Here is a 26,702-nt window from a genome sequence, read left to right as displayed (position 1 = left end):
TGGTAATTCATGCCTTCCCCATCAGGTGGAACCATTTAATTGATTCTCCCTCCCACTCCCACCTCAAACACCATGTCAATATTCCAATCAGACCATGAAGAAACAATTAAAAAAAAAAGCGCAAGCCTGTATCTTGACATTTTTCCATTTAAAGAGAGTTCATGTTTTCCACCACAAGAAGGATCAGTTGTTCCCTTGTCTTTCATTCAGAGCTGAGAACAGCTTCTTGAACCTTGGGTAATGCATTTCATGAGGGGTATATAGATCAAGGTCATGGGGAAAATATCTCCATATGTACAAAGAAATCCTTGAGTCCTGTAAGGAGAGCTCTTGATGGGTTAAGAGGACATCTTATAGGATGGGTCTTGAGATTTCAGGGGCTTTCCTCAGTGCAGGGGGCTGGATGCACCAGCACCCTAAGTACATTCCGGCCCTCAAGTTTGCCATGATTCCACACCGGCAACAACTACCCGCTCTTACCAAACACAACCTCAAGATAGCATGTCTGATAGTATGCCAACCACAGTGATTAAAGGGCCCTTGAGACCTAAACGTAAGACAGGAAGCCATCAAAATCTTAAGAGGAGAAAGCAGACAAAAACCTCTTTGACCTTGGCTGCAGCAACTTCTTACTCAACACATCTTCGGAGGCAAGGGAAACAAAAGCAAAATTGATCTATTGGGACCTCATCAAAATAAAAAGCTTCTGCACAGCAAAGGAACCAAGCAGCAAAACTAAAAGGCAACCGACAGAGTGGGAGAAGATATTTGCAAACGGCGTATCAGATCAAGGGTTAGTATCCAAAATCTATAAAGAACTTCTCAAACTCAACACCCAAAAAACAACTAACCCAGCGAAGAAATGGGCAAAAGACATGAATAGACACTTCTCCAAAGAAGTCATCCAGATGGCCAACCGGCACATGAAAAAATGCCTAACATCACTTATCATCAGGGAAATACAAATCAAAACCACAATGAGATACCACCTCATGCCTGTGAGAATGGCTAACATTCAGGTCACAACAGACGTTGGCAAAGATGCGGAGAAAGAGGCTCTCTTTTGCACTGCTGGTGGGAATGCAAGCTGGTGCAGCCACTCTGGAAAGCAGTATGGAGGTTCCTCAAAAAAATTAAAAATAGAACTACCCTATGACCCAGCAATTGCACTACTAGGCATTTATCCAAGGGATACAGGTGTGCTGTTTCGAAGGGGCACGTGCACCCCAGTGTTTATAGCAGCACTCTCAACAATAGCCAAAGTATGGAAAGAGCCCAAATGCCCATCGATGGATGAATGGATAAAGAAGGTGTGGTATATATATAGAACGGAATATTACTCGGCAATCAAAAAGAATGAAAACTTGCCGTTTGCAACTACGTGGATGGAACCAGAGGGTATTATGCCAAGCGAAATTAGTGAGAGAAAGACAAATATCATATGACTTCACTCATATGTAAAATCTAAGATACAAAACAGATGACCGTAAGGGAAGGGAAGCAAAAATAATATAAAAACAGGGAGGGGGACAAAACATAAGAGACTTTTAAATATGGAGAACAAACAGAGGGTTACTGGAGGGGTTGTGAGAGTGGGGATGGGCTGAATGGGTCAGGGGCATTAAGGAATCTACCCCTGAAATCATTGTTGCGCTACATGCTAACTAACTTGGATGTAAAATTAAAAAATAAACAAAGAAAAATAAAAAAGAATAAAGAAAAGAAATGGTAGTTTTGCATGCTGTATTGGAGAGGATGCCTGTCACAGAGTGATTCCATCATTGTCAGCATGATGGTTACTCTCTGGTATTGCTATTCTGAGAAACCCAGTTTTCTGATAAATTTCATTATAGATGCATTATAGACGGATTAAATCATGTGATCACTAGAAAGGGACGGATCATGACGGCGGGGGGAGGGTGTAGGGGTGGGGGGGCGGGTGTGACTGAATCACCGGTAAGAAAGAGTCCCTGTGGGGCGCCTGGGTGGCGCAGTCCGTTAAGCGTCCGACTTCAGCTAGGTCAGGATCTCGCGGTCCGTGAGTTCGAGCCCCGCGTCAGGCTCTGGGCTGATGGCTCGGAGCCTGGAGCCTGTTTCCGATTCTGTGTCTCCCTCTCTCTCTGCCCCTCCCCCGTTCATGCTCTGTCTCTCTCTGTCCCAAAAATAAATAAAAAACGTTGAAAAAAAATTAAAAAAAAAAAGAAAAAGAAAGAGTCCCTGCTTACGATTTCCATGCGATCCCAATTTTTCATGTCAGAAACGTTTTCTAAATTTAACCATTCTAAACCCAGAAGCCAGTTTCCATCTGAAGCGATGGTTTGTTTTTGGTTCCAGTGACGTTTTTCTGAATCTGACCTAAGTTCTGGAAGGATGCCCGCCTAATGCACCCCTGCTATCTGCCTGTGCACCTTTTTGACAAAAGTACTGTGTCAGACTCCCATTTTGCAACAGGCGAAGACCGAAATGTAGCTAGATTCATTATTGTGTCTGGAGAGGTGACTTTAAATACATTTTTTTTTAATTTGTTCACTTATTTTTGAGAGAGAAGGAGCGAGCACGAGCAGCAGAGGGGCAGAGAGAGGGAGACGGAGAATCCAAAGCAGGTTCCACGCTGTGGGCGCAAAGTCCTAGGTGGGCTTGGAACCCACCAATCGTGAGATCACCACCGGAGCTGAAGTCGCGCGCTTAACCAACTGAGCCGCCCTGGCGCCCTTGGAGACATGATTTTTTTAAGTGTCTGTGTTTGCAAAGAAGTGTCAGAGTTCTGGGAGCGGACAGGCAGTACTGCGCTTTCACCCACACGTTCCTGGATAGGGCGCCTCCTGGCCGGAGTTAAGCGCCGACACCTAACCTCCGGCGCCCGCTGTCACTCAGGCGTGAGGGGGCGAGGCCTTGAGAACTGTCCAATCAGGGGCGGCGGCGGCGCGGTGGGTGGGGCGCCGCTCCGCAACCACCCCGGACGTCCCTGCGCTTTTCAGCCTCCCTGGGGATCGCGGGTCGCCTGTATTTAAAGGTGCCACGTTGCTCAAGCCGCCGTTATTTCGCGCTGTGAGCTACACCGGGGGCAGTGCTCTAAGGACGGCCGCCGGGGGACCCAGGAAACCTAGAAATGGTGAGCGTGCCTCCTGGGGTCCAGAGCCGGGCGCCGAGGGGCCGGTTGGAACCGGCCGGAACCGGCTGTGGCGGGACCCCCGCGGTCATCTCCCGAGTCTGCGGACCCGAGTTGGCCGGCGGCGCCTGGGTCCCCTTCGGCTTGGGTGCTGGGCCGGGAGCGGGGACCCTGGCGTCCGGGCTGCCCCGTCCTGTGCACGGCGACTTCGGCCCCTGAGACCCTGGGCAGCTTTGCACCCGCAGCCGCGTCTCCTCCGATTGTGTGGTGACCACGGGGAGGGTCGTCAGGGGGACAATCGTGACTCCTTCGCGTTTGTGCGTGGGAGGAGCTGTGATCTGTGGGGTCCCCAGTCCCTCCTTTTGCCCAGGGCGGGCTCATTTTCTCCTGAGCGTTCCAGATGTTTGGGAAGCACGGTCTGAAGTCTGTGACTCTGTCCCCGCTACACGCCCCCAGCCTAGCTCTCCCTGGGGCAGGCAGTGAACACCTACATTTCTAGTTCCTTCCCGCCTTCCCTAACGCCAGCTTCCCTTTGCCAGTTCACAGCATCATTATCAATCATTGGTTCTATGGGTGCATTTCAAACACCCAGCATTTTAGCTCATTATTTAGCCACAGTCCGTGCATAGCTGTTTTTTAAAAGGCTAGTCTTCTGTGTGGATATTTGACTTGAGAGAAACGCCGAGAATAATCACCTGGAACTACTTTGTATGAAATCCTTGTGCCTCTCCCCCCAGGATCTTTCCTGGGCACAGACATCCTATGGGAAGTCCTTTGGGTGGCGGTTCCTCTTTGAAACTTTCCCGAGCGTTCTGTGCTGTGAGCACAGTTCCAGGTCAGCGCTGCCCCTCTCTGAGTAAGTTGCTTTTAGAAGATTTTTTTTCACTTTATTTTAGTCTTAGTTTTTCAGTGTCTGAAAATTCATGTAATCAGCAGAGCTTGAAACTCCGTGTGAAGTATTTCCAAAGAGGCGCGAAAGAGGTAATTTCAGAAAAATAGTCCAGTAGTACAGTTGCAGGGCTTAAAAATTGTTGTTTCCCTTTTTTTCCTCCCAGCGCAGCTAGTAAGAGTCTGAGGTTTGTTCTTTTATTTGGGGTGAGTTCACATGGATTTCCAGGGCTTGGATATGCAGACCAGAAGTGTGATTCTTTTCCTTTTTTAAATGTTTGTTTTTTAGAGAGAGAGAGAGAGAGAGAGAGAATGAGCGTGAGTGGGGGAGGGGCAGAGAGAGAGGGAGCCACAAGAATCCAAAGCAGGCTCCAGGCTCTGAGTTGTCGGCACAGAGTCCGACACCGGGCTGGAACCCCCCAAATGCAGGATCATGACCTGAGCCGAAGCTGAATGCTTAACGGTCTGCGCCACCCAGGCGCCCCTGATTCTTAATCAGGTATGATTAAGAGTTTATAAAAACAATTACTTGCCGTGGAAATAATAATTAACACTTTTTCCCCCCTCCGGGAATGCAATAATTACTTGTGGGGGTTCTTGCTGACCTAGCAGAGTGCCTTCCAATTTTCTTCTCTCTTTTCCGCATAAACACTGGGTTTGAGTGATTTTTGCTGGCCTCTTCGAGCCGTGCTTTTGTGTGATTTAAAATGTCGGTGGTGTCAGGGGCGCCTGGGTGGCTCAGTCTGTTGAGCATGCGACTTCGGCTCAGGTCATGATCTCACAGTCCGGGAGTTCGAGCCCTGAGTCGGGCTCTGTGGGGACAGTTCAGAGCCTGGCGCCTGCTTCGGATTCTGTGTCTCCCTCTCTCTCTCTTCCTCTCCCCCACTCACGCTCTGTCTCTCTGTCTCTCAAAAGTTAATAAACGTTTAAAAAAATAAATAAAATGTCAGTGGTGTCCAACCCAACTCCAAGGGGAAGCAGAAGCCTGAGGTCAGGGTCTCTAAGCTAAGACCCCCTTGTTAGATCCTTCCTTCCTTCCTTAATCTTTTTCTTTTTTTTTGTAAGTAAACTGTAACCAACGTGGGCCTCGAACTTATGACCCCAAGATCAAAGGTCACAGGCTATCAACTGAGCCAGACTGAGCCAGCCACGAGCACCTTAAGCTAAGACCCCCTTAAACCTGCAAAAGCAAGTACTTGAAGGCCCCCAGTTGTCCTTGGGGTCCCTCTCTCTGCAGGTGTCCTGTTTGCTCACTGCCATTGTAGAAGGAGCCCTTTATTCTTTTTTTTTTTTTAACGTTTATTTATTTTTGAGACAGAGACAGAGCATGAATGGGGGGGAGGGTCAGAGAGAGAGAGGGAGACACAGAATCGGAAGCAGGCTCCATGCAGGCTCCAAGCTGTCAGCACAGATCCCGACGAGGGGCTCGAACTCTTGAACCACAAGATCATGACCTGAGCTGAAGTCGGACACTTAACCGACTTAGCCACCCAGGCGCCCCAGGAGCCCTTTATTCTGAGAGAAGCTGCAGGCTGGTGGAAATCTGGGATGGGACTCGGGGTGGGTGGGGTGACGAGGCAGTCGAGGCCTTTCTGGAGTTGTAGCTCTCATTGCCTTGGGCCTGTTTGTAGGCCTGGTCTTGCACGCCCGGCGGAGGTGCGCTCAGTATAAATCACGTCCGTCGAGAAGTCTGTGAAAGTCCAGTTCTGTGTCCTGGAACCGTGTCAGTGAATGGGGGGGTCATCTGGGTCAGAACCTTAAACGGAACCCTGCTGAGTGTCCTCACTTGTGAGCCTGGAACCCTGAGGCAGGGAGAGGTTGCCTTTGCCCCGGGGAGGGGAGGGGAGGGGAGGGGAGGGTGTGCAGGGCTCCCGGAGCGCATTCCTGTGGCTGCTCGGGTGTCCCTCCCTTCCCTCCTCGGGGACTGACCCACTCCAGGGCTTCTGTCTCCACGGGGACCGTCTAGACCGGGGAACCTTCTGAAGGTGGCTCTCCTCGTGTCCTGTGGGACGCGGGCTGCTCGTCCCTGCTGAGTCCAGTTTCTTTCCTGGATTCCTTTATTGATGGAACAGCGCAGCCCTTGGGCCCCGGTTTCCCCCGGCACTTGGGCCCCTGAACTGTAAGCTGGTGGAGAGAGACGGTGTGAGGCAAGGTGGAAAATGCGGGAAACCCAAGTAGGATTTGTGTTCCGTTTTACTCAAGGCAACCTCACGGTGTGAGATGAACGTGTTTAAGTTTCTCGGGTCGTTTTTCGTGTTTGGATTAGCTTTTGTACGTGCGGGTCGCTAGGCCACAGTGTAAAAAAGAGATGAGATGCCATGATGCTGGCGGAGTCCCCCCACGTTCCCCAGACCCTGAGGCTTCCTGGGGAGCTGCTGAGGTGCACCCGAGCGAAAATCAGTGGCAGTTCCTAGAGTTGAGGGACGACATCACTTCGTTTGTGATCGACATCACTTCCATTCATGGTGGAACTCACGTTGCTTTTCATACCTTCCCAGAATTGAAAAAAAATTTTTTTTAGTGTTTATTTTTGAGAGAGAGAGTGAGACACACACACACAGACTCTAAAGCAGGCTCCAGGCTCTGAGCTGTCAGCACAGAGTCCAAGGCGGGGCTTGAACTCCCAAACCGGGGGAGATCATGACCTGGGCCGAAGTCCCACGCTCAGTGGACTGAGCCACCCAGGTGCCCCCCTTCTCAGAATTTGTAAAGCCGGGCTGTGGAACAAGGCATGGAGTGGAAGTTTCTCGTCTAAGTCTCAGGCTGCGGGCCTCCAGGAGCAGCATAGTGGGTTATTGAAATAAGTTCGGATTAATTAAAGATGTTCTGTTTTCTAGCATCAGGGCTTGAACTCATGAACCATGACATAATGACCCGAGCGGAAACCAAGATGCTTAGCTGACTGAGCTACGCAGGTGCCCCTAGACTTGTCTTTTTATTTTTATTTATTTATTTTTTAAATTTTTTTTAACGTTTTATTTATTTTTGAGACAGAGAGAGACAGAGCATGAAGGGGGAGGGGCAGAGAGAGAGGGAGACACAGAATCGGAAGCAGGCTCCAGGCTCTGAGCCGTTAGCCCAGAGCCCGACGCGGGGCTCGAACTCACGGACCGCGAGATCGTGACCTGAGCTGAAGTCGGCCGCTTAACCGACTGAGCCACCCAGGCGCCCCAAGACTTGTCTTTTTAAAGAGCATTTACATTGTACAGAAAACTTGATCGCAAAGTGCAGAGATTTCCCACATAACCCCTCTGTCTGGACACTGTCATATATTTATATATCATGATATATAAATATATACATATAGTTTTTAGCAGAGGTAGGTTTTTTTTTTTTTTTAAGGTTTGTTTCTTTTTTTTAGGAATCTCTACACCCAACGAGGGGCTCGAACTCACGACCCTGAGATCAAGAGTTGCACACTTCTCCAGCCGAGCCAGCCGGGCGCCCCTGTCCTATATTTTTTTTTTATCTCCTATTACTCTGGTGCATTTGTTATTTTGATGAGCCAACTTTGGAGTAGTTTACAGTAGGGTTGACTCTTACACAATGTCAGGTCTTCAGCTAATATGAAAACACAAGTCTTCATCATTTCTGTGTCCTACAGAATATTGTCATTGTCCTGAACATCCCGCGTGTTCGTGCTCCCCTTGTTCATTCCCTAGCAACCGAGGATCGTCTACTGTCTTTTTTTTTTTCAACGTTTTTTTTTTTTTTTTTTTATTTTTTATTTTTGGGACAGAGAGAGACAGAGCATGAACGGGGGAGGGGCAGAGAGAGAGGGAGACACAGAATCGGAAGCAGGCTCCAGGCACACGTCCTCGGTAGAGAGAGACAACACCCAGGCTTGGGTTCTTATTTTATTGAGGTAAGGGTGGGGGTCTGTGATTTTACTGGCTCACGCTCATTATGGGTGAATTTAAAACTTAAGAGCAGAAATTTAAATCACAAGAGACACAGCAAATGGTCTGAGCGGTCAGTTAGAATCAACCAAGATCTCCAAAACAAAGGAGGTGGTTTGGCTCTTTATCTAGTCACGTGGCCGGCAATGTGTTTATTCTAGATACTGTCTTTGAAGCGTATGCCTCTTTGAAGTGAATGCCTCAGCAAGCAAAGCTTAAGTCAGGCCCCATGCATCGCAAAGAAGAAAAAAAAAAACCCCGAAACTGTCAGGGTTTACACTACAATCCACCCTTGTGATGCGGAGGAATCAGAATCGATGGTGAGGACATTAACTGCCTGGTTAGTTAATCTGCTGAAAGTCCAGGAGTAGGGTTTGTCCAAACCCAGAAAGTAGGTCGGATTATGGTAGCAAATCCTGTGATAGTTGAACGGGCAGTAGTCTGAAGTCCAGTCCATAACCATTGTCCCCAATTTGAAGAGTCCCACAATAAAACTAAATCCGTGAGGGGCGCCTGGGTGGCTCAGTGGGTTGTAAACATCCTACTTGGGCTCAGGTCCTGATCTCATGGTGCCCCTAGAATCTAATATTTATAAAGGTGTATTAATGACTTAATTTTTCTCTGTATAGCCACCCCCATTTCTATCTAAGATAACCATAGTAAAACGAATTGGTTTGCAAATTGAGTCTAGTTTTAATAAATTTGGCCTGGTAATTTACATAAGTGCAGTAAGAATAGTGATTGACCGCATAGTCTGCTTTGTTGGAACTTTGCATAAGGAATCTCAGGTTGGACTTTTTTTTTTTTTTTGAATGTTTTTATTTATTTTTGAGACAGAGAGAGACAGAGCATGAGCTCAGAGGGGCAGAGAGAGGGGAGGACACAGAATCTGAAGCAGGCTCCAGGCTCTGAGCTATCGGCACAGAGCCCGACATGGGGCTTGAACTCAACGGGGCTTGAACTCACAGACTGTGAGATCATGACCTGAGCTGACGCCTAACCGACTGAGCCACTCAGGCGCCCCAGGTTGGACTTTTAAAAATTTCTTGTGGCTAGGAAGCCAAGCCAAGGACTTAACCATCAGACTTTGCCTGCAACACCTATTGGCTTGGGTTTAATTCCTCTGTTCTTGAGGTCCTCAAAATATCCTAAGGTTCCTGCACCTACAGAAAGTCACCTTCCCTAGTTACCTGGTAAGGCTGCTGGGAGCCCTATTAACTAGGTATCAGGCTTGATTTTTCCACGGGGCTTTATTGGCTTCGTAAAGTCAGCCTTAGTTCCTTAAAAAGCTGTCTGTTCATACTTGAATCTACGTGTGTCTCTGTGAAACATAACATTTCAGTCAAAGCCTTGGTAATACAACTAATGTTTTCAATTGTGTCCTTTTGCAAGGAGACTAGATTCTTACTGATTTTATGTAACTGTATTATTATGCGACTGCGAATACTCATTAAAAGTTTCTGAATTCTGGAGAGATCAGGTAGGGAGGAAAAGTGATAGTTTCACCTTTGTTCACAAAGGTATACTTTATCCTAAATTGGTGTAAGTCATAGCTTAAGAGAAAGGGTTTTCTTAGATCTAGGAAGCAAAAGATTAAAGAGTCCGAAAATTTTAAGCAAAAAGTCATAAAAATTATCCTTATCAGTTCACTCAGTCCTATGTAATTAATCCTTGCTCTTGATCTTTGGTTAGCAGTTTTATGGATGCGGTTTTTCCTGAGAGCACTGTAAATTCTTACCCAGTTCAGTGGAATGATCTGAAAGTTATCAGAAACCTGAATTCGAGAGGGCTTGTCATAGCCCTCTCCACGAATATCTCTGAGAATATCTCCACGAATATCTCTGAATATCACTCGCAAGAGCATCAGAGTAAAACACCTGTCTATTGAGTGACAAAGGACTTAAAAATGGCCATGGTTAAAGATCCGATGAGAGTTCATCGTGATGCCGTTGCCAGGACAATTTGTTTATTTCTGCGGCACGTAACATTCCAAGATAATAACTAGAATTACAAGTGATAACGTTATACCAGGACATAGGGGTGTCTCGGGAATTTCGTGCAATTTCTAGAACGCTTCTTTTAATAGCATCCACCCATAACTTATGACCTGAGAGTTTATCATCACTGATTCGACGGTGCCTCCCACGTAATTTAACACACCCCATGAAAAGCCTAATTCGTGTAGCCTCTCTTTGTTCCTTCTGTCGGCCAGCTGTTGCGGGGAGTTTTAGTTACCTGCTGGGGTGTTTACATTTCAAAGGCTGGTAAGATTTACATCTTCAGGGGACCGAGAAAGAAAACACAAGCTTTTTCCAAGGAGTTTCTTGCCTTTTTGGATGGTTTTGACCGTTCCAATCAAGATGTGGTAGTGCCATGCTGTGATTAGGGGGAGCGCCCTGCAAGGACTCCTTCTCTGGGCGTGGGTCAAATGGGGGCCTCTTCAGGGTAGGAAAAGAAGGGTTGGGGTTGAGGAATTAGAAAACCCATTGGACCTTCCCAGTTTCGCCTAGCAGGAGATGGGCTCTTCTTAATGTTTTCCATTCCCTGGGAGCCTTAGCTGTGATCACTGTGATGTCACGATGGGCATAGAGCCAGGCAGCAAATCTCCAAGTCTGGAAGGAGGTCCTAGTATAAGTTGGTAGCTCTGGGAGCCTTTGCCTTCCCAGTTCCCTCTTCCTCCTCGTTAGAGGCCCTGGTAATCCTCTCAGGGGATTCCACTGGTGGCAGGGGCTGTATTTCTTGGTTCTGCCCTGTTCAGGGGGAAGTTGAGGGAGCTTAGGGTCTGTGGTATCTCGGCGGAAACAAGCATAGAGGCCTGGATGGATCTTTAAGAAACTTAATGGATTGTAGGGTCTTGAGAGATACCAGCCGGTTGATGTATTTGGCAGCTGTGAGTGACAATTCAGAGCCTGTTTCAAACCACCAAAAACCCGCAATTAGCCAATTGATTCCCCTCTCTCCTTCCTGCATAAAATCTTCAAGGAAGGTTTGATTTTTTAGTTAAGGTATAGTGTGTGTGTGTGTGTGTGTGTGTGTGTGTGTGTAATTAAAAAAACTTTGATTTATTTTTGAGAGAGACACGTGCGCGCACACACACACACACACACACACACACACACAATCTGAGTGGGGGAGGGGCAAGGAGAGTGCGAGACACAGAATCGGAAGCAGGCTCCAGGCTCTGAGCTGTCAGCACAGAGCCCGACTCGGGGCTTGAAGTCATGAACCGTGAGATCATGGCCTGAGCTGAAGTCAGACGCTTAACTGACTGAACCACCCAGGTGTCCCTGTTACCAGACACTTTTGGATGATGGCACCGTGAGCCCTCATAGTTAGCAATTTTCCTTTCCAGGGAGTCCCAAGAGACTTCTGGCTTGAGGTCTGCCTCCTGTGTGATATGCACAGGGTCTTTGAGAAAACCCCTTAGGCGAACCCTCTAGAGCCGGAGACCAGAGTCTCTCGGCAGGCTGGTATGATAGCATTGAGGAACACCCAGGACCATTGAGGAACACCCAGGACGTGCCTTGGGCTTTTGCATTTATCAAGGAGCAGGTGTTTGTCCTCTGGGATCTTGGGTGCTTACACCGGATGTCGGTGACATTTATTTATTGAAAAACAATTTTAACATTTATTTTTTGAGAGAGAGACAGAGCCTGAGCAGGGGAGGGGCAGAGAGAGAGAGGGAGACAGAATCCAAAGCCGGCTCCAGGCTCTGAGCGGTCAGCACAGAGCCCAACGTGGGGCTCGAACTTTCGCACCGTGAGATCATGACCTGAGCCGAAGTCGGACGCTTAATTGACCGAGCCACCCAGGCACCCCGGATGTTGATGACATTTATATCTGTCCTTTCATTTTTTTTTTCTTTTTTTTTAAGCACCATCATGCCCGGAATCGGACCCATATCCCATCGAGTCAGGTGTGAAGAGTGACACAGAGACCATTGGGCTTTGTTACATTTTTTTTTTTCCTCTGGTGGTGCCGTTGGTGTCTGGTTGCAAGGCTGCTTCACTCTTCTGGGTTCGGGCTTATAGTCCGGACATGAGTCACTGACTCTGGTCACAGGCGGAGTTCTCCCAGACTGCTCAAATGTGGGACTGTTTTCCTCATGCCTTTAGCCTAGAGCCTGTCCTTGGGATATGACAGTAGCCTCGTGATTGCAATTTCACCCTCCTCAGCTCTCCTTGCCTTGAGGTATGGAGGACCCTTATGCATGTTAATAGTCAATTAAGGCCTTTAGAATTAATTAGCAGTCGAATTGTCTCATTAGAACCCCAGGACCGACTCCTGCTGCTCTGGGGAGATCATTTGATTACTCTGACGACTGTGACCTTTTGGGGTGGACACCTCGGGTAGCCCACGTCGCAAGCACGTCGCAGTGTGGCAGACCCCCCCCCCCCCCCCAGTGTGACAGATCCCCCAACAAACAGTACTCCTTTCCAGATGGTGGGAGCTACCTGAGTTAGGTGGTTTGGTAAGCAAGTTGCAGGTAAAGGGCATTTCTCCCAGTCCCCGCAAGGCCGGTCATGCGGTCCTCTTGCTATGCCGGTCGTTTTGTGCCGACCTCAGCCTTCCGGTACCAGTGTTGTGGTTGGACTGGCCCTTTTGGTTCTTAGAATTAAGAGACACTGTTCAGCAGTGATCATCTGGAAACTTTGGGGGAAAAAAAAAAAGGTTTATTAGAGGACCTGGAAATTATGCAGCACAGCTGGGCTCACACAGGAGGTTCCGTTAGCTGGGGAGGCGGCGGGGGGGGCAGGCAGGGGGCTTGGGAATTTAAATTAAAAATTTTTTTTATTAAGCTTATTTATTTTGAGAGAAACAGAGCTTGAGCGGGAGAGGGACAGAGAGGGAGACAGAATTCCAAGCAGGCTCCGCACTGTCAGCACAGAGCCCGACGCGGGGCTCGAACCCACGGACCGTGAGATCATGACCTGAGCCACAGTCGGCCACCCAAGCGACTGAGCCAGCCGGGCACCCCTCTTTGGTGAATTTAAAACACAAGAGCGGGCATTTCAAGTGGAGGAGGAGAAAAAACCAGCGGCCCAGATAGTTATTGAAATCAATCAAGATGTTTAACAAAAAAGATGGCTCAGTGAGGGGCTGGGGCCTTATTCTTCCTGCAGGCTGGCTGTGTGTTTATTTGAAATGGCCATCTTTTTTTTTTTTTTTTTTTAATTTTTTTTTTTTTAACGGTTTTTTTTTTTTTTTTTTTTTTTTTTGGGACAAAGAAAGACAGAGCATGAACGGGGGAGGGGCAGAGAGAGAGGGAGACACAGAATCGGAAACAGGCTCCAGGCTCCGAGCCATCAGCCCAGAGCCTGACGCGGGGCTCAAACTCACGGACCGCGAGATCGTGACCTGGCTGAAGTCGGACACTTAACCAACCGACTGCGCCACCCAGGCGCCCCTGAAATGGCCATCTTTGAAGTGAATGCCTTAGCAATCAAAGCTTAATTCAGGCCCTCGCATTACAACAAACCAACCAACCCAAAAACAATTGTCAGGGTTTACACCTAGAGGCTGGTGATAACTCTTTTATTTGCAATTTTCCAAAGACCCAGCATTTTCAAATTGCTTTTGTACGCTTCCTTATACCGTTCCTTGACCTGCGTGTTCAGATCTATTTCCCATTTTTAATTGGGTTGTTTGTTCGTCTTCTGCGAGTTTTAAGAGTTCTTTGGATATTTGAGATACCAGTCCTTTATCAGGTAAGTGATTTATAAAGATTTTCTGCCAGTCTGTGGCTTGTGTTTTCATCTCCTTAATTAACACTGTCTTTCTCTGGGCAGGAGTTCTTCATCTGGATGAAAACATATTTATTTTTTCTTTCTTGGATCTTGCTTTCGTCATTGTGTCCCCGAAGCAATCACCAAACCCAGGGCTGCCTAGATTTTCTCCTGTGTTCTCTTTTAGGAGTTAGTTTTGTAGTTTAACATTTTACACTAAATCTATGATCCTTCACCCCCACCCCCACCCACCTTCCTGCCAGCCCCCGACTCACACGTATTAGACTCCTTGGTCCCTATTTCAAGACTGGTCGGGTGGGTGGTCGACATCACCACTGACCCTGTGTGCTCACTTTGCTGTGCTTTGGTCACAGCGTCGTGGTGCTTGGACCCCTGGCCCCCTCACCAAGTCCCTGGGATAGTCCAAGCCCATGCCCCCTGTCACGCTCCGTAGCCGGGGGCAGGGCTACGATCCATTGTTTAATTTTTGTGAGAGGTGTAAAATCTGTGCACGGATTCTTTGTGTGTATGTTTATGGATGTCTAGTTCTTCCTGCCCTATTTACTCTAAAGGCTACATTTTCTATTGAATTGCGTTTAGTCCTTTCTCAAAGATGGGTTCTGTATTCTTGTGTGGATCTTTAGAAAGTGAAGGGTGCCTGGTTGGCTCAGTCGATTCAGTGTCTGACGCTTGATTTCAGCTCAGGTCATGATCTCACCGCTCGTGGGTTCAAGCCCTGCATCGGCCTCCTTGCTGACAGTGCGGAGCCTGCTTACGATCCTCTCTCTGCCCCTCCCGTGTGCTTGCGCGCTCTCTCTCTCTCTCTCTCTCAAAATAAGTAAATAAACTTAAAAAAAAAAATAGTAATGCGGGGCGACTGGGTGGCTCAGTCGGTTAAGCGGCCGACTTTGGCTCAGGTCATGATCTCGCGGTCCGTGAGTTCAAGCCCCGCGTCATGCTCTTTGCTGACAGCTCAGAGCCTGGATCCTGTTTCAGATTCTGTGCCTCCCTCTCTCTGCCCCTCCCCCGTTCATGCTCTGTCTCTCTCTGTCTCAAAAATAAATAAATGTTAAAAAAAATAAAAAAATAATAATTGACTTTTGTAAATTAACATTTTGTCCTTCAGCTTTCCTTACTCTCTTGGTATAGTTGACCTTTTAATACAGGTTTGAACTCTGTGGGTACGCGAGTATAAAAAAATTTTTAAGGAGATGATAGCAAAAGCCACAAGGTATTTTTTATTTAAAAAATTTTTTTAATGTTTGTTGATTTTTGAGAGAGACAGGATGTGAGCTGGGGCGGGGCAGAGAGAGAGAGAGAGAGAGAGAGAGAGAGAGAGAGAGAGGGAGAGGGAGAGGGAGACACAGAATCCAAAGGAGGCTCCTGGCTCCCAAGCTGTCAGCACAGAGCCTGATACGGGGTTCGAACTCCTGGGCCATGACATCGTGACCTGAGCCGAAGTGAGACGCTTAACGGACTGAGCCACGCAGGCGCCCCGACAAGGCATTTATTTACAGCTACCCCCGCCCCCACCCCCCCGGCCCGGCCTTCCCTGGACTGAATCAAAAGTGACGGGCCCAGAGGTAGTGCTTGCTGCCTCCTGAGTACCCGTGGAGGTGCTGGCACGGGGCAGGGCTGCAGGTCGCCCGTGTACTGACGGGGTGGTCGGGTGGCGTATCTCGCGCTGGTCTTCAGGAGGCTGGGCTGAAATGGGGAGACTCATCAGCGATGCACAAGGAGGCCTATGCAAGCAGGTTGGCCTCTGGCGCTGCATTTGGGACAGCTACGGTCGTCGGGTCCCTCCCAGGCCAGCGGGGGACGGCACCCCAGTCCTCCTGGAGGTGGGAGCGCTTAGGTGTGGCCACAACTGCTGAGGGACGTGGGCCTGGGGTGCAGCTCCCAGCGGGCGAGGCAGCTCCACCAGCCTCCAGGCTGCTGTCGCCACCCTGAGGCCTGGCCCAGCTGAAGCTACCAGGGGATGGACCGTGGCCATCCTGGGGCCAGGCCCGCAGCCATTACCCACCTCGCCCGGGGCCTGATCCAGCCTGGCTGGGCCTACCTATGGGTAGATTTTTTTCAATCAACGTTTCCTTATAATTTCATTAATGTTTTCTTTAGCTTACTTTACTGGAAGGATCTAGGGCACGTAACATACAAAATACGTGTTAATCGGCTTTTATGTTGTCCTTAAGGATCCCGGTCAACAGTAGGCTGTCCATAGTTATGGGTGGCCAAAAGATGTACCCAGATATTTGACTGCCCAAGGGTTTGGTGCCCCTAACTCCCAAGTTGTTCAAGGGTCAGCTGGAGTTGGAAGGGATTTTCTTGTCATTTGGGACTATGCAATTTGCTCCACAGTCTTGTCTTTTGCTGCAAAGACCATTTTATTTCTAGCTTCCCAACCTGCATACTGGTTTTTTGTTTTTTTGTTTTTTTTTCCTTTTTGGGTCTTACTGCATTAGTTAAGAATTCTAGTACAAGGTTGACCAGGACTGGGGAGAGGGGACATCCTGGCCTTCTTCCTAATGTTACCAGAAAGCATTTAGTTCTTTCAGGGTAGTGCACGTATATTAAATAAAAGCCCAGTTGATGTGTAGAGAGGTAGGTGTGGGCACAGGGGAAGGAAGCATCCTCCTCTCCAATGATTTGGTCTCCGTCTTTAGGGAGCTTATTTTTCTACATACTTGGGTTTGACCTACTGTGCTACAGTGGGAAAGGTATGTCTCTTAGTTCCTAGCAAAAACCACTTGAAGCCCTTGGAATTACCTAACTGATAAGGGGGTGATCGTGTCTTTTTTTTTTTTAATTAAAAAAAAATTTTTTTTTTTAACATTTATTTATTTTTGAGACAGAGAGAGACAGAGCATGAACGGGGGAGGGTCAGAGAGAGAGGGAGACACAGAATCGGAAACAGGCTCCAGGCTCTGAGCCGTCAGCACAGAGCCCGATGCGGGGCTTGAACTCACGGACCTCGAGATCATGACCCGAGCTGAAGTCGGACGCTTAACCGGCTGAGCCACCCAGGCGCCCCCGATCGTGTCTTTTAAAAACATTTTTTTTTAGTGTTTACTTTTGAAAGAGAAGAGTGCGAGCGGGGGAGGAGCAGAGAGAGAGAGGGAGACTGAGGATCTGCAGTGGGCTCCGTGCTGACAGCAGAGAGCCCCCTGCGGGCCTCGAACTCATGAACTGTGATATCATGACCGGAGCTGAAGTCAGATGCTCAACAGACTGAGCCACTCAGGCGCTGCCCCTTTATATATATATATACATATACATATACATATACATATATATATATACACATATATATATTATATTAATATATATTATATATTGTATATTATATATATTATATATATTATATATATAATGTGTGTGTGTGTATATATATATATATCACAGTAAATATAAATATATACTGCTACTACATAGCAGGGTGAGGGTTGAACACACCATGAACACCAAGCCTTGATTAAGGGCTTGGGACTTTGAGCCCCAGCTCCCAGCGTCTGGAGAGAGAAGACAGGCTATGGAGAGTGAGTTAATCACCAGTGGCCAGAGATTTCATAAATTGTGTCCATTGAATGAAATCTCCACGAAAACCCTTGCAGACCCAATTCGGGGGGTGTCCAGGTGGGTGAACACCTACATCCAGGTGCAGGAAGGTTGGCGTGTCCAGAGAGGAGGGGGCAGCTCTGCAAGATCCCCTCCCCCCCCCCCCCCCCCCCCCTTAGGCGTATGACTAAGACCTGACTTGGCATCACTACCTCTTGTCTGTGTCATGTAAGTTACCGTACATGATGGCACATGGAGGGGATCCAAATGTGTGGGCGGCCGAGCAGAAGTGTCACAGCCAGCGTCCAAAGTAGGGGCAGTGTGTGGGACGGAACTCTTCGCCTATGGAGTCTGATGTGGACTCTGGGTGTTAGTGTTGTAAGCGAATTGAACTGTTAGACACCCGTTTGGTGACATAGAATTGGAGAAGTGGTGTTGGGACAGACATCACATATTTGGTGTCATGAGGGGGAAAAAAAAAAACCTCGTCATCCTCAGAAGAAGCACTCTACCTTCTGGAGGTGATAAGGCTAGAAGGGACTTAAGTTGGCTGTTTCCCTCCTCTTGGGTCGAATAGGCCTTGGGACAGTCCCGGCCACTTATACTCTTGTGAAATAGATTGTCTTGAGGATGAGCCTTGTTGAGAAGCATAGAATATTATGGACCTTTTTCCCTTTTTTTTTTTTTTTTTTAAAGTAGGCTTTACACCCACTTGGGACTTAAACTCCCACCCTGAGATCAAGACCTTAGCTGAGATCAAGAGTCAGACAGTTAACTGACTGAGCCACCCAGGTGCCCCTGGACATATCTTTAAATGACTACTTTTTATCTCTGTAATTCGAGAGAGAGGAAAACACAGAATCCGAAGCAGGCTCCAGACTCCGGGCTCTGAGCTGTCAGCACAGAGCCCGACACGGGGCTCGAACTCACAAACCAGGAGAGCATGACCTGAGCTGAAGTCAGGTGCTTAACTGACTGAGCCACACAGGCGCCACTCTAAGGCTTCCTAAGCAGTCTCCGGCTTCCTAATGTTCATTCTCTTCTGCACACTAGATAATAGGACTTTTTATGAACGTGCTCTGCAGTTCCATGGTGGAAAGAATACTTACGACTGACCAGTTCATTACTGGTCGTGAGGCACCTCATTACTCCCTGAGAAATGTTCCTCATTTGCTGTCACTCTACTGAATCCGTCCATTCTAGCATTAGAATTGCTGGGTGGGAAGTTTTTGCTCTTCCCTAGACATGGACATCCTTGAATTACTGATCTCTTTCACGGACCAGCATTTAGGGGAATTAATCCGTTGAGGGATTCCTGTGCTTGGATAGACTGTTGTCCTGCCTTCCCAACAGAGGAACTCGGAAATGAGAGAAGTTGGGAGGAAAGCCTCTCAAATGGCTGGTTGGGTATCCGTTGCACCAGGAATCAGAAAAAGGGGCTTTGATGAGATTTTTGGACTCTGTTTCATATCCCGTACACATACATCTTCAGTACCGGTGTGGAATTCAGCGAAGTCCCTTGCAAACTCCAGGCCTTAACATGTTCCTTAAGGTCACAAGGCCCTGGTTTGTTATGATGCTGTCAGAAAATCTCTTCTGGTCTGTGTGCCTTTGTGTCCTAAAAATTAATGGGAGGCAACTCTGAGACTCGTTAGTATATGGATTTTGGGGATGTCTAAGTTGTCACGTCTTTTCCTCCCGTCTGAGTTGAGTCCTCCGAATGTCATCCTGGTCCGTGAAATGAGACAGAGCACGGAAGGCAAAACTGATCTCCGTGATAAATATTATACAAATGAGAATTGTACTCTTCTATGAGAGTATTGGTGTTCATCTAGCTGGATATGACTGCAATGGCCTGCAGGACGTTAGGACATTATGGCCAGCTGGATCTTACGGTAGTTTGGATCCTCCCGGCTCCTCATGTTTGGGGATGGGAATAGGAGAAAAAGCTTCCATTTTTTTTTTTCCTGTTTTTGTTCATAAAACATCGTGCACTTATGACCCCAGGCTTCATGGAGTAGTGCCTGATGTGGTTATTTAAGGAGATGAAAGTTTTTCTCACAAAGAATTGATGGTCTTAAGATGGAAACATTTCTTCCGTTTCTGTAGCGTTTCTCCAAGGTGTTCTGTTCCCTGACAGTAGAGAGCAATGAAGATTTGAAGTGATCACCGTAAAAACGTGGCAGTAAATTCCGTGTGTTCGTGACGCTGTTAAATTCACGAGGACGTGAGTGTGGCCAGAGAGGAGGAGTCTGAGAACCGAGTCGTAGAATAAATGTTGAGAAGTCAGGGTCGTATGTGAATTTCTTACGAATTGAGTATAGATCGCCAGTTCTGCCCGTCTTACCCATCCCCCTGTACACATGTATGGGATGTTTTAGGACTCAGTGGCCTTGGAGGATGTGACTGTGAACTTCACCCTGGAGGAGTGGGCTCTTCTGAATCCTTCCCAGAAGAAACTCTACAGAGATGTGATGCAGGAAACCTTCAGGAACCTGGCCTCAGTAGGTAGGGATGACGATATTCTTATTTGCTTGGTCACTATTCTTATTCACTTAATCAACTAGGGAGCCAGTGTTGCTTGTTTATCGGTGCTGTTTCGAGAGGTTACGTGCGGAAAGCAAATCCGTTGGTAAATGAAGCAGCCGTGGTGACGGTTCATCAGGGATGTAGCAGCTAAAATAATTTTAGTATTTTTTTATAATTGATTTTTCCTGGTCTGCGTTGTAGGAGACAAATGGGAAGATCGTAACAGTAAAAGTCTGTATGAACATGAGACAAATCGAAGGTGAGTCCCACTCATATAAGAGCAGGGTCCCTGGGGGTGCCTGGCCAACTCAGTTAGTAGAGAGCATGGAACTCGTTTATGTTATTTTTAAAAAAAACTGTTTAATGTTTATTTTTGAGAGAGAGAGAGAGGGAGGTGCAGGGAGGGGCAGAGAAAAAGAGGGAGACACAGAGTCCGAAGCAAGCTGCAGGCTCATGAACCGGGAGACCTTGACCTGAGCCGAAGTCAGACGCCCAACTGACTGAGCCACCCAGGTGCCCACCACCCCCCACCTTTTTAATGTTTACTTAAAAGTAAATAAATAAATAAAAATAAAAAAAGAGTGTCCCATGAGAGCATCTTTGTCACGAAATTAAAACAAACAAGCAAATAAAACAAATCAGACCAGTTTTCAAGTCTGTTCATTTTTCGGATATTTTCATCAGGAATTTTTGCTGTCATGTGACCTAGATGTTCGACGTGTGAAAAATAGTACACGTGGAAAAATGTCTTCAGAAACCCCGTTGATGACCATCTCTCTTGATAAGAGCTGCGATCGAGTCCTCTCGCAGAATGCCTAGCACACGTTCACTTCCAGACCACCAGCACGAAACCCACACACGGTGTTTTTGGGAAAATGGCGGAGAAAAAAAAAATCTCATTGCAATAATGCAGTGAGGACGAAATTCCTGATAAACCGTTAATAACCTGCTTCTCCCTTCTCCGGCAGGCGCGTGGTGGAGGGTCCCTGTCAAAGTAAGGAAGGTAGTCAGCGCGGAGACCCCCGCCGCCAGAATCCAAGTCCGAAGCCGATAAAGAAGATTTCTACTGGAATCAAACTCCGTAAATGCAGTTTCTGTGGACAGGTGTTCAGGCATCATTCATCCTTCAGCAGGCACATGCTCTCCCACACCGGCCACAAACTGTACGAGTACCAGGAATACGAAGAGAAGCCTTATAAGTGTAAGGAGTGTGGGAAGGCCTTCAAACATCGCCAGTCCATCCGCGTACACGTCAGGACTCACACGGGCGAGAAACCCTACAAGTGCCAGCACTGTGGGAAAGCCTTCAAGCACTGCCAGTCCATTCGCAAGCACGAAAGGATCCACACGGGCGAAAAGCCCTACGCGTGCAAACAGTGCGGAGAAACGTTCCGGTATCGCCACAACTTCCAGAAACACGAGCGGACGCACACCGGAGAGCAGCCGTACAGGTGTAAGCACTGTGGGAAAGCCCTCAGTTGTCTCAGCTACTGCCGGATTCACGAGCGAACTCACACCGGCGAGAAGCCGTACGAGTGTAAGCAATGTGGGAAAGCCTTCAGTTACGCCAGTTACATCCGAATACACGAGAGAACTCACACTGGAGAGAAGCCCTATGAGTGCAAGAAGTGCGGGAAAGCCTTCAGTTGCCCAAATTACTTTCGAAAACATGAGAAAACGCACACCGGCGAGAAACCCTACGAGTGTAAGCAGTGCGGTAAAGGCTTCAGCTGCCCTAGATCCTTCCGCAGTCACGAAAAGAGACACCGGGGCGAGAAGCCGTACGAATGTAAGGTATGCGGTAAAACCTACAGCTGTCCCGTATACTTTCGAAACCATGAAAGGAGACACAGCGGGGAGAAGTCCTATGAATGCAAGATCTGTGGGAAGTCCTTCAGTTGTCCCAAGTATTTCCGAAAACACGAGAGAAGTCACACGGGCGAGGAGCCCTGTGAATGTAAGGACTGTGAGAACCCCGTGAGTCCTCTCGCGATATTTCAGAGACACGTGATGAAGGCCGCCGGAGATGGACCTTACAAGTGTAAGGAGTGCGGGAAGGTCTTTGACTGCCCCAATTACTTTCGATGTCACGAAAAGATCCACAGCGGAGAAAAGCCATACGGATGTAAGGAATGTGGCAAAGCCTTCAGTTCCTCCATGTCCCTTCAAAACCACGAAAGAAGTCATAGTAGGAAAAAACCTCACGAATGTAAGGAATGCGGCAAAGCCTTCAGTTTTCCCTGTTCCCTCCAGAAACACGCAAGAAGTCACACCGGGGAGAAACCCTACGAATGTAAACAGTGTGGGAAAGCCTTCACTTACCTCAGTTCTATGCAAAAGCACGAAAGGACCCACAGCGGAGAGAAGCCGTATGAATGTAAGCAGTGTGGGAAAGCCTTCATTTATCTCAGTTCTATGCAAAAGCACGAAAGGACCCACAGCGGAGAGAAGCCGTATGAATGTAAGCAGTGTGGGAAAGCCTTCATTACTCTCTCAAACGTTCAAAGGCACATGATAAAGCACACTGGAGACGGGCCTTGTAAATGTAAGGAATGTGGGAAGGCCTTCGATTGTCCTAGTTCGTTGCGAACACACGAACGGACTCACACCGGGGAGAAACCCTATCAGTGTAGACATTGTGGTAAAGCCTTTACTCGTTCCAGTTCCCTACGAAACCACGAGAGAACTCATAGCGGAGTGTAGCCGTATGAATGTAAGGAATGTGGGAAAAGCCTTCCGTTCCAGTTCTTTCTGGATACACGAGATCACTCACACGGGCGAGAAACGCTATGTGCACAAGCAATACGGTCCAGTCCTACTCGCCGTTAACCTTCACATGCACGGAACTCCTACTGGAGAGAAACCGAATGGAAAGGAAAGTGGCAAGAGCCTTCCTTTATCCCAGTCTTTCAAGGACGCATGGGTGCACGCGGGGGAGAAACCGTATGAATGTAAGGGACGGGGGAAGGCCATCCGTGCGTTTCCGCGAGAAGCCACAGAAGAACCCACACTGCAGAGGGTAGTCTTGAATGTAAACATTGTAGGAAAATTCACTTGCGGGGCGCCTGGGTGGCGCAGTCGGCCAAGCGTCCGACTTCAGCTCAGGTCACGATCTCGCGGTCCGTGGGTTCGAGCCCCGCGACGATCTCGCGGTCCGTGAGTTCGAGCCCCGCGACGATCTCGCGGTCCGTGAGTTCGAGCCCCGCGTCGGGCTCTGGGCTGACGGCTCGGAGCCCGGAGCCCGTCTCCGATTCCGTGTGTCTCCCTCTCTCTCTGCCCCTCCCCCGCTCATGCTCTGTCTCTCTCTGTCCCAAAAATAAATTAAAAAACGTTGAAAAAAAAAATAAATAAAAAAAGAAAATTCACTTGCCCCACCTTCTTACAAAACCACAAGAGAATGTATGATGGATAGATACTTTATAAAGGAACACCTTCTGATTTTCACAAATGTTTTCAAAGTCCTTTGAAAACCGCACTGGAAGGAAATCCTATTTTTGTAAGTAATATGGGTAAGCCTGGTGCAAATTAACGAGTGTATGACACTCCCCCAAATTCACAACACGAAAGAAACGTTATTAACAGTATACATAATACTGTCTTCATCAGCGGCTTTTTTTTCCTCCAGTTTTATTGGGAAAAATTAACATATTACTGCATAAGTTTAAGGCATGTGGCCTGATGGTGTGATTCACATATTTTGCGGAGAAGGTACAATGGCTCGTTTTTGTTTTGTTTAACGTTTATTTATTTTTGAGAGAGAGAGACAGAGAGAGAGAGAGGGAGCTACAGAATCCGAAGCAGGCTCCAGGCTCCGAGCTGTCCGCACAGAGCCTGATGCGGGGCTCGAACTCACAAACCGTGAGATCGTGACCTGAGCCGAAGTCAGACGCCCAACCAACTGAGCCACCCAGGGGGCCCCCCCTTTTGTTTTTTATTTTTAAATTTATTTATTTTGCGTGAGAGTGGGTGAGGGGAAGGGAGAGAGAGAAGATCTCAAGCAAGCTCTGCACTGACAGTGGGCTCGAACTCACAAACCATGAGACCGTGACCTGAGCCGAAGTCAGATGCTTAACCGACTGAGCCACCCAGGCGCCCCTACAGTGGCTCATTCTTAAAGTAATTCTCTGTAGTTTGGATTTCTACTTTAGTTTTGCAAGTAAACATTGAGGGGGGAAAATATTGCAGGTACTCACGAAGCAGCAGATTCTGAGTTTAACAGGTAAAATTTTCCACTTGGTAAAAGGCTAGTGTTTCTATTTGGACGACTTTTATCCGCGGACGAACTGAAGTCTGTTTCCAACACGCAAGTAGGTTTAATTTTTACATAATTTTTTCATTTTTCCGTGAGGATAGGGCTATTGAGTAATGACGTGTCATCCTTAAAAATAAACTGCCAATGCTTCAGCAAAAATGAGTTTTGCAGCAATAGAGAAGTGCAGTTCCGGACAAGGAAGCCATGCACGGCCATGGCCATGGCCATCGGCAACCGGAGGACAAAGGAGAGGAGTGCTCCTCCTATAGAAGAAAGCGGGGGACTTGGGAGGGGCTGTTATGAACACAAGTTTGATCAGAGCGCACCGGGGCTTCAAAATACAGCGGCTTTTCATTGGCCGAGTCGTGACTGTGTCATTGGCTGGCCTGTTGTGGGGTGAGGGGGAACCCTTTCTTCTCCTGCAGAGATAATAAGTAGTCGCCAAAGTGGTAGTTCAGGGTACGTCCCGTCCTGTTGAGTGGGCACCTGAGGAGCCATAGGGCTGGGAACTTCTGCTGAGCTCCTGACTCCATTTTCAACAGGTTTCCTTTTGTCAACTTTTACATTTCTTCCTTTGGTCGAGATCTTTCTTTGAACGCGTTGTTGCCGAAGAGTCAGGCTTTCCACGTTGAGTGGTTTTCTCTTTCAGGGCCTCCATTAGAAAGAAAGCGCAGAGCCGTTGGACCCCCCGTTAGCCACATCTGAGTAACTAATCTGGGTTAGAGGGAGAACTCCTAGGCATTTCCCAACCAAGGTCTGTGTCTTCTCAAGGTCAGAGGTGTTGGAGATCATCTCGGGAGTGTTGAGGCAGCATCACCTTATTGGGTACATTTTTTTTTTTTTTAATTTTTCTTAATGTTTATTTTTGAAGGAGAGACAGAGAGACAGAGCATGAGCGGGGGAGGGGCAGAGAGAGGGGGAGACACAAAATCCGAAACAGGCTCCAGGCTCTGAGCTGTCAGCACAGAGCCCGACGCGGGGCTCGAACTCACAAACTGCGAGATCATGACCTGAGCCGAAGTCGGTAGCTCAACCGACCGAGCCACCCAGGCGCCCCTCAAAGGCTTTTTAAAGAGTGTTCTCTCAAAAGAGCTGTTGGTGACCAAATGGATTACATCCTGTAAGGTCGCTAATTCAGAGACGGTGAATTTGGAGGAGAATCCAGTCAGTTACCCTTTCCGATGAAAGAAAGACTTGTGAATTTCGAATCTTCTTCTTCTTTTTTTTTTTTTTTTTAATTCTTTTAATGTTTATTTTTGAGAGAGAAAGCGCAAGCAGGGGAAGGGCAGAGAGGGAGAGGGAGACAGAGGATCCAAAGCGGGCTCTGTGCTGACAGCAGCATGCCCGACATGGGGCTCGAACTCGGGAACTGTGAGGCCATGACCTGAGCTGAAGCCAGATGCTCAACCGGCCGAGCCACCCAGGCACCACTGAATTTTGAACCTTCTAATGCTTCACAAAAAGGGATTGAAAAATTAATTTCTCACAGGGTCACGGTCAGGCTATTTCTGAAAGGTCATAATCAAAAGAAGCGATTGCCCCCTTTGTGCAAGGGTTTGGGAAATGCAGGCAAGGGCTTTGTGTTTCCACAAGAGGGGGAGAAGAAGCAACAATGAGAAAAAGGTGTGTTGGCCTAGTCTGGATCTCTTGGGAAAGCCTGTGTGGTCAGATGTCGGCCCCTTCAATTCTGGGAAATCCTTACCTTCCGTTCGGCACGGAGCGAGCACGTCCAGTCAGGGTGTGGTGCTTTCTCGACAGGTATCCTGCGAATCCGAGAGTCTGTTCCTGAAGTTGGGCAACCCAAGGGTTGGTTAGCAGTTCCTGAAAAGGACCTTTCCAACGAGGTTGAAGAGTCTGGAGTTAATCTTCTCCGACACACGGAACCTCCGCGTTGCAAGGTTTAATGCTTAAGGTTGTCATCTCTCAGAAGTGCGGCGTAGAAAGATTGTACTTACCAAGTTGTGGTTATTTTTTAATAAAAGCGATTAGGCCTTCTCACCATGGAAGTATATCTCTTTTTACGAGCTGTGGGCCCGAGGAGGCAGGGGCCAAGTGCATTGGACGTCCTGTGACCGATTCAAAGGGTGAGAGTCCGTGAGTTCCAGAGAGAGTGGATCTGACTTGCGGCAGGACTGTCAGCCTGTCAACTATTGTTGGCAGTGTTTTCAGCCCTGGTATTTGGAAGGGTGTCTGCAGATCTGCCTATTGAGCCTTAATAGTGTCCTTAGCGTGTTCCACTAACCCTCCAGATGGCTGATGGTAAACGTCGCGACAGTTGTCGCTTGTGGGAGCACCCGACCGTTAAAATTGGTTCCCTGATTGCTGTGAAGTTCAAGAGGGCTTCCTCGGGTAGGATCATCTGTCACAGAATTTCAGTGACAGTGAAAGCATTGGCCTGTCCCTAGGGGAGAGTCTCAGACGAGAGCGAAAGTACACAAACCGTGCCTAAAGCGTATTTATACCTATGTTACGGGAAGGTCGTACGAACTAAATTTGCGCCAACTGGTTTCCCTGGGTTATACGTTGAACGGTAGGGGGTAAGCGGGGTAGGCAGTTTTCATGGTCCTATTAACATTTTCCCTCCAGTATTTGTTCATGAGTGCTCTCATCTTGTCAGTAGACCCATCGTTTAATACACGTACAGCGGTAAGTAGTGGGGATTTTAGAATTTCTGGGAAGACTGAGTGGTTTTTTGGCCCAAACCAGAGTTCTTTTATCAGACCAACAATTATTAGATTTCTGAT

The 26,702-nt window shown here is 48.0% G+C and overlaps 1 protein-coding gene and 1 long non-coding RNA gene across 2 annotated transcripts; both read left to right on the top strand.

Annotated features, from left to right (window-relative positions):
* The first annotated feature begins 2,684 nt into the window (after window positions 1-2,684).
* Window positions 2,685-22,762, top strand: LOC125929019 (zinc finger protein 709-like). The gene is made up of 4 exons (XM_049639891.1): window positions 2,685-3,112; window positions 19,559-19,685; window positions 19,908-19,965; window positions 20,675-22,762. The coding sequence occupies exons 1-4, from the start codon at window positions 3,110-3,112 to the stop codon at window positions 22,407-22,409; spliced, it is 1,923 nt and encodes a 640-aa protein (XP_049495848.1). The 5' UTR covers window positions 2,685-3,109; the 3' UTR covers window positions 22,410-22,762.
* A 306-nt stretch (window positions 22,763-23,068) lies between these two features.
* Window positions 23,069-25,957, top strand: LOC125929018 (uncharacterized). Its single transcript, XR_007459789.1, has 2 exons — window positions 23,069-23,202; window positions 25,717-25,957. It is a non-coding gene; the product is annotated as an uncharacterized LOC125929018 (long non-coding RNA).
* The last annotated feature ends 745 nt before the right edge of the window (window positions 25,958-26,702 follow it).

The sequence above is a fragment of the Panthera uncia genome, chromosome A2, assembly GCF_023721935.1.
Source record: "Panthera uncia isolate 11264 chromosome A2, Puncia_PCG_1.0, whole genome shotgun sequence".
In the NCBI taxonomy this organism is placed as follows: domain Eukaryota; kingdom Metazoa; phylum Chordata; class Mammalia; order Carnivora; family Felidae; genus Panthera; species Panthera uncia.
The sequence above is the reverse complement of the archived record's forward strand: the minus strand, read 5'-3'. Positions and strand labels throughout refer to the sequence as shown.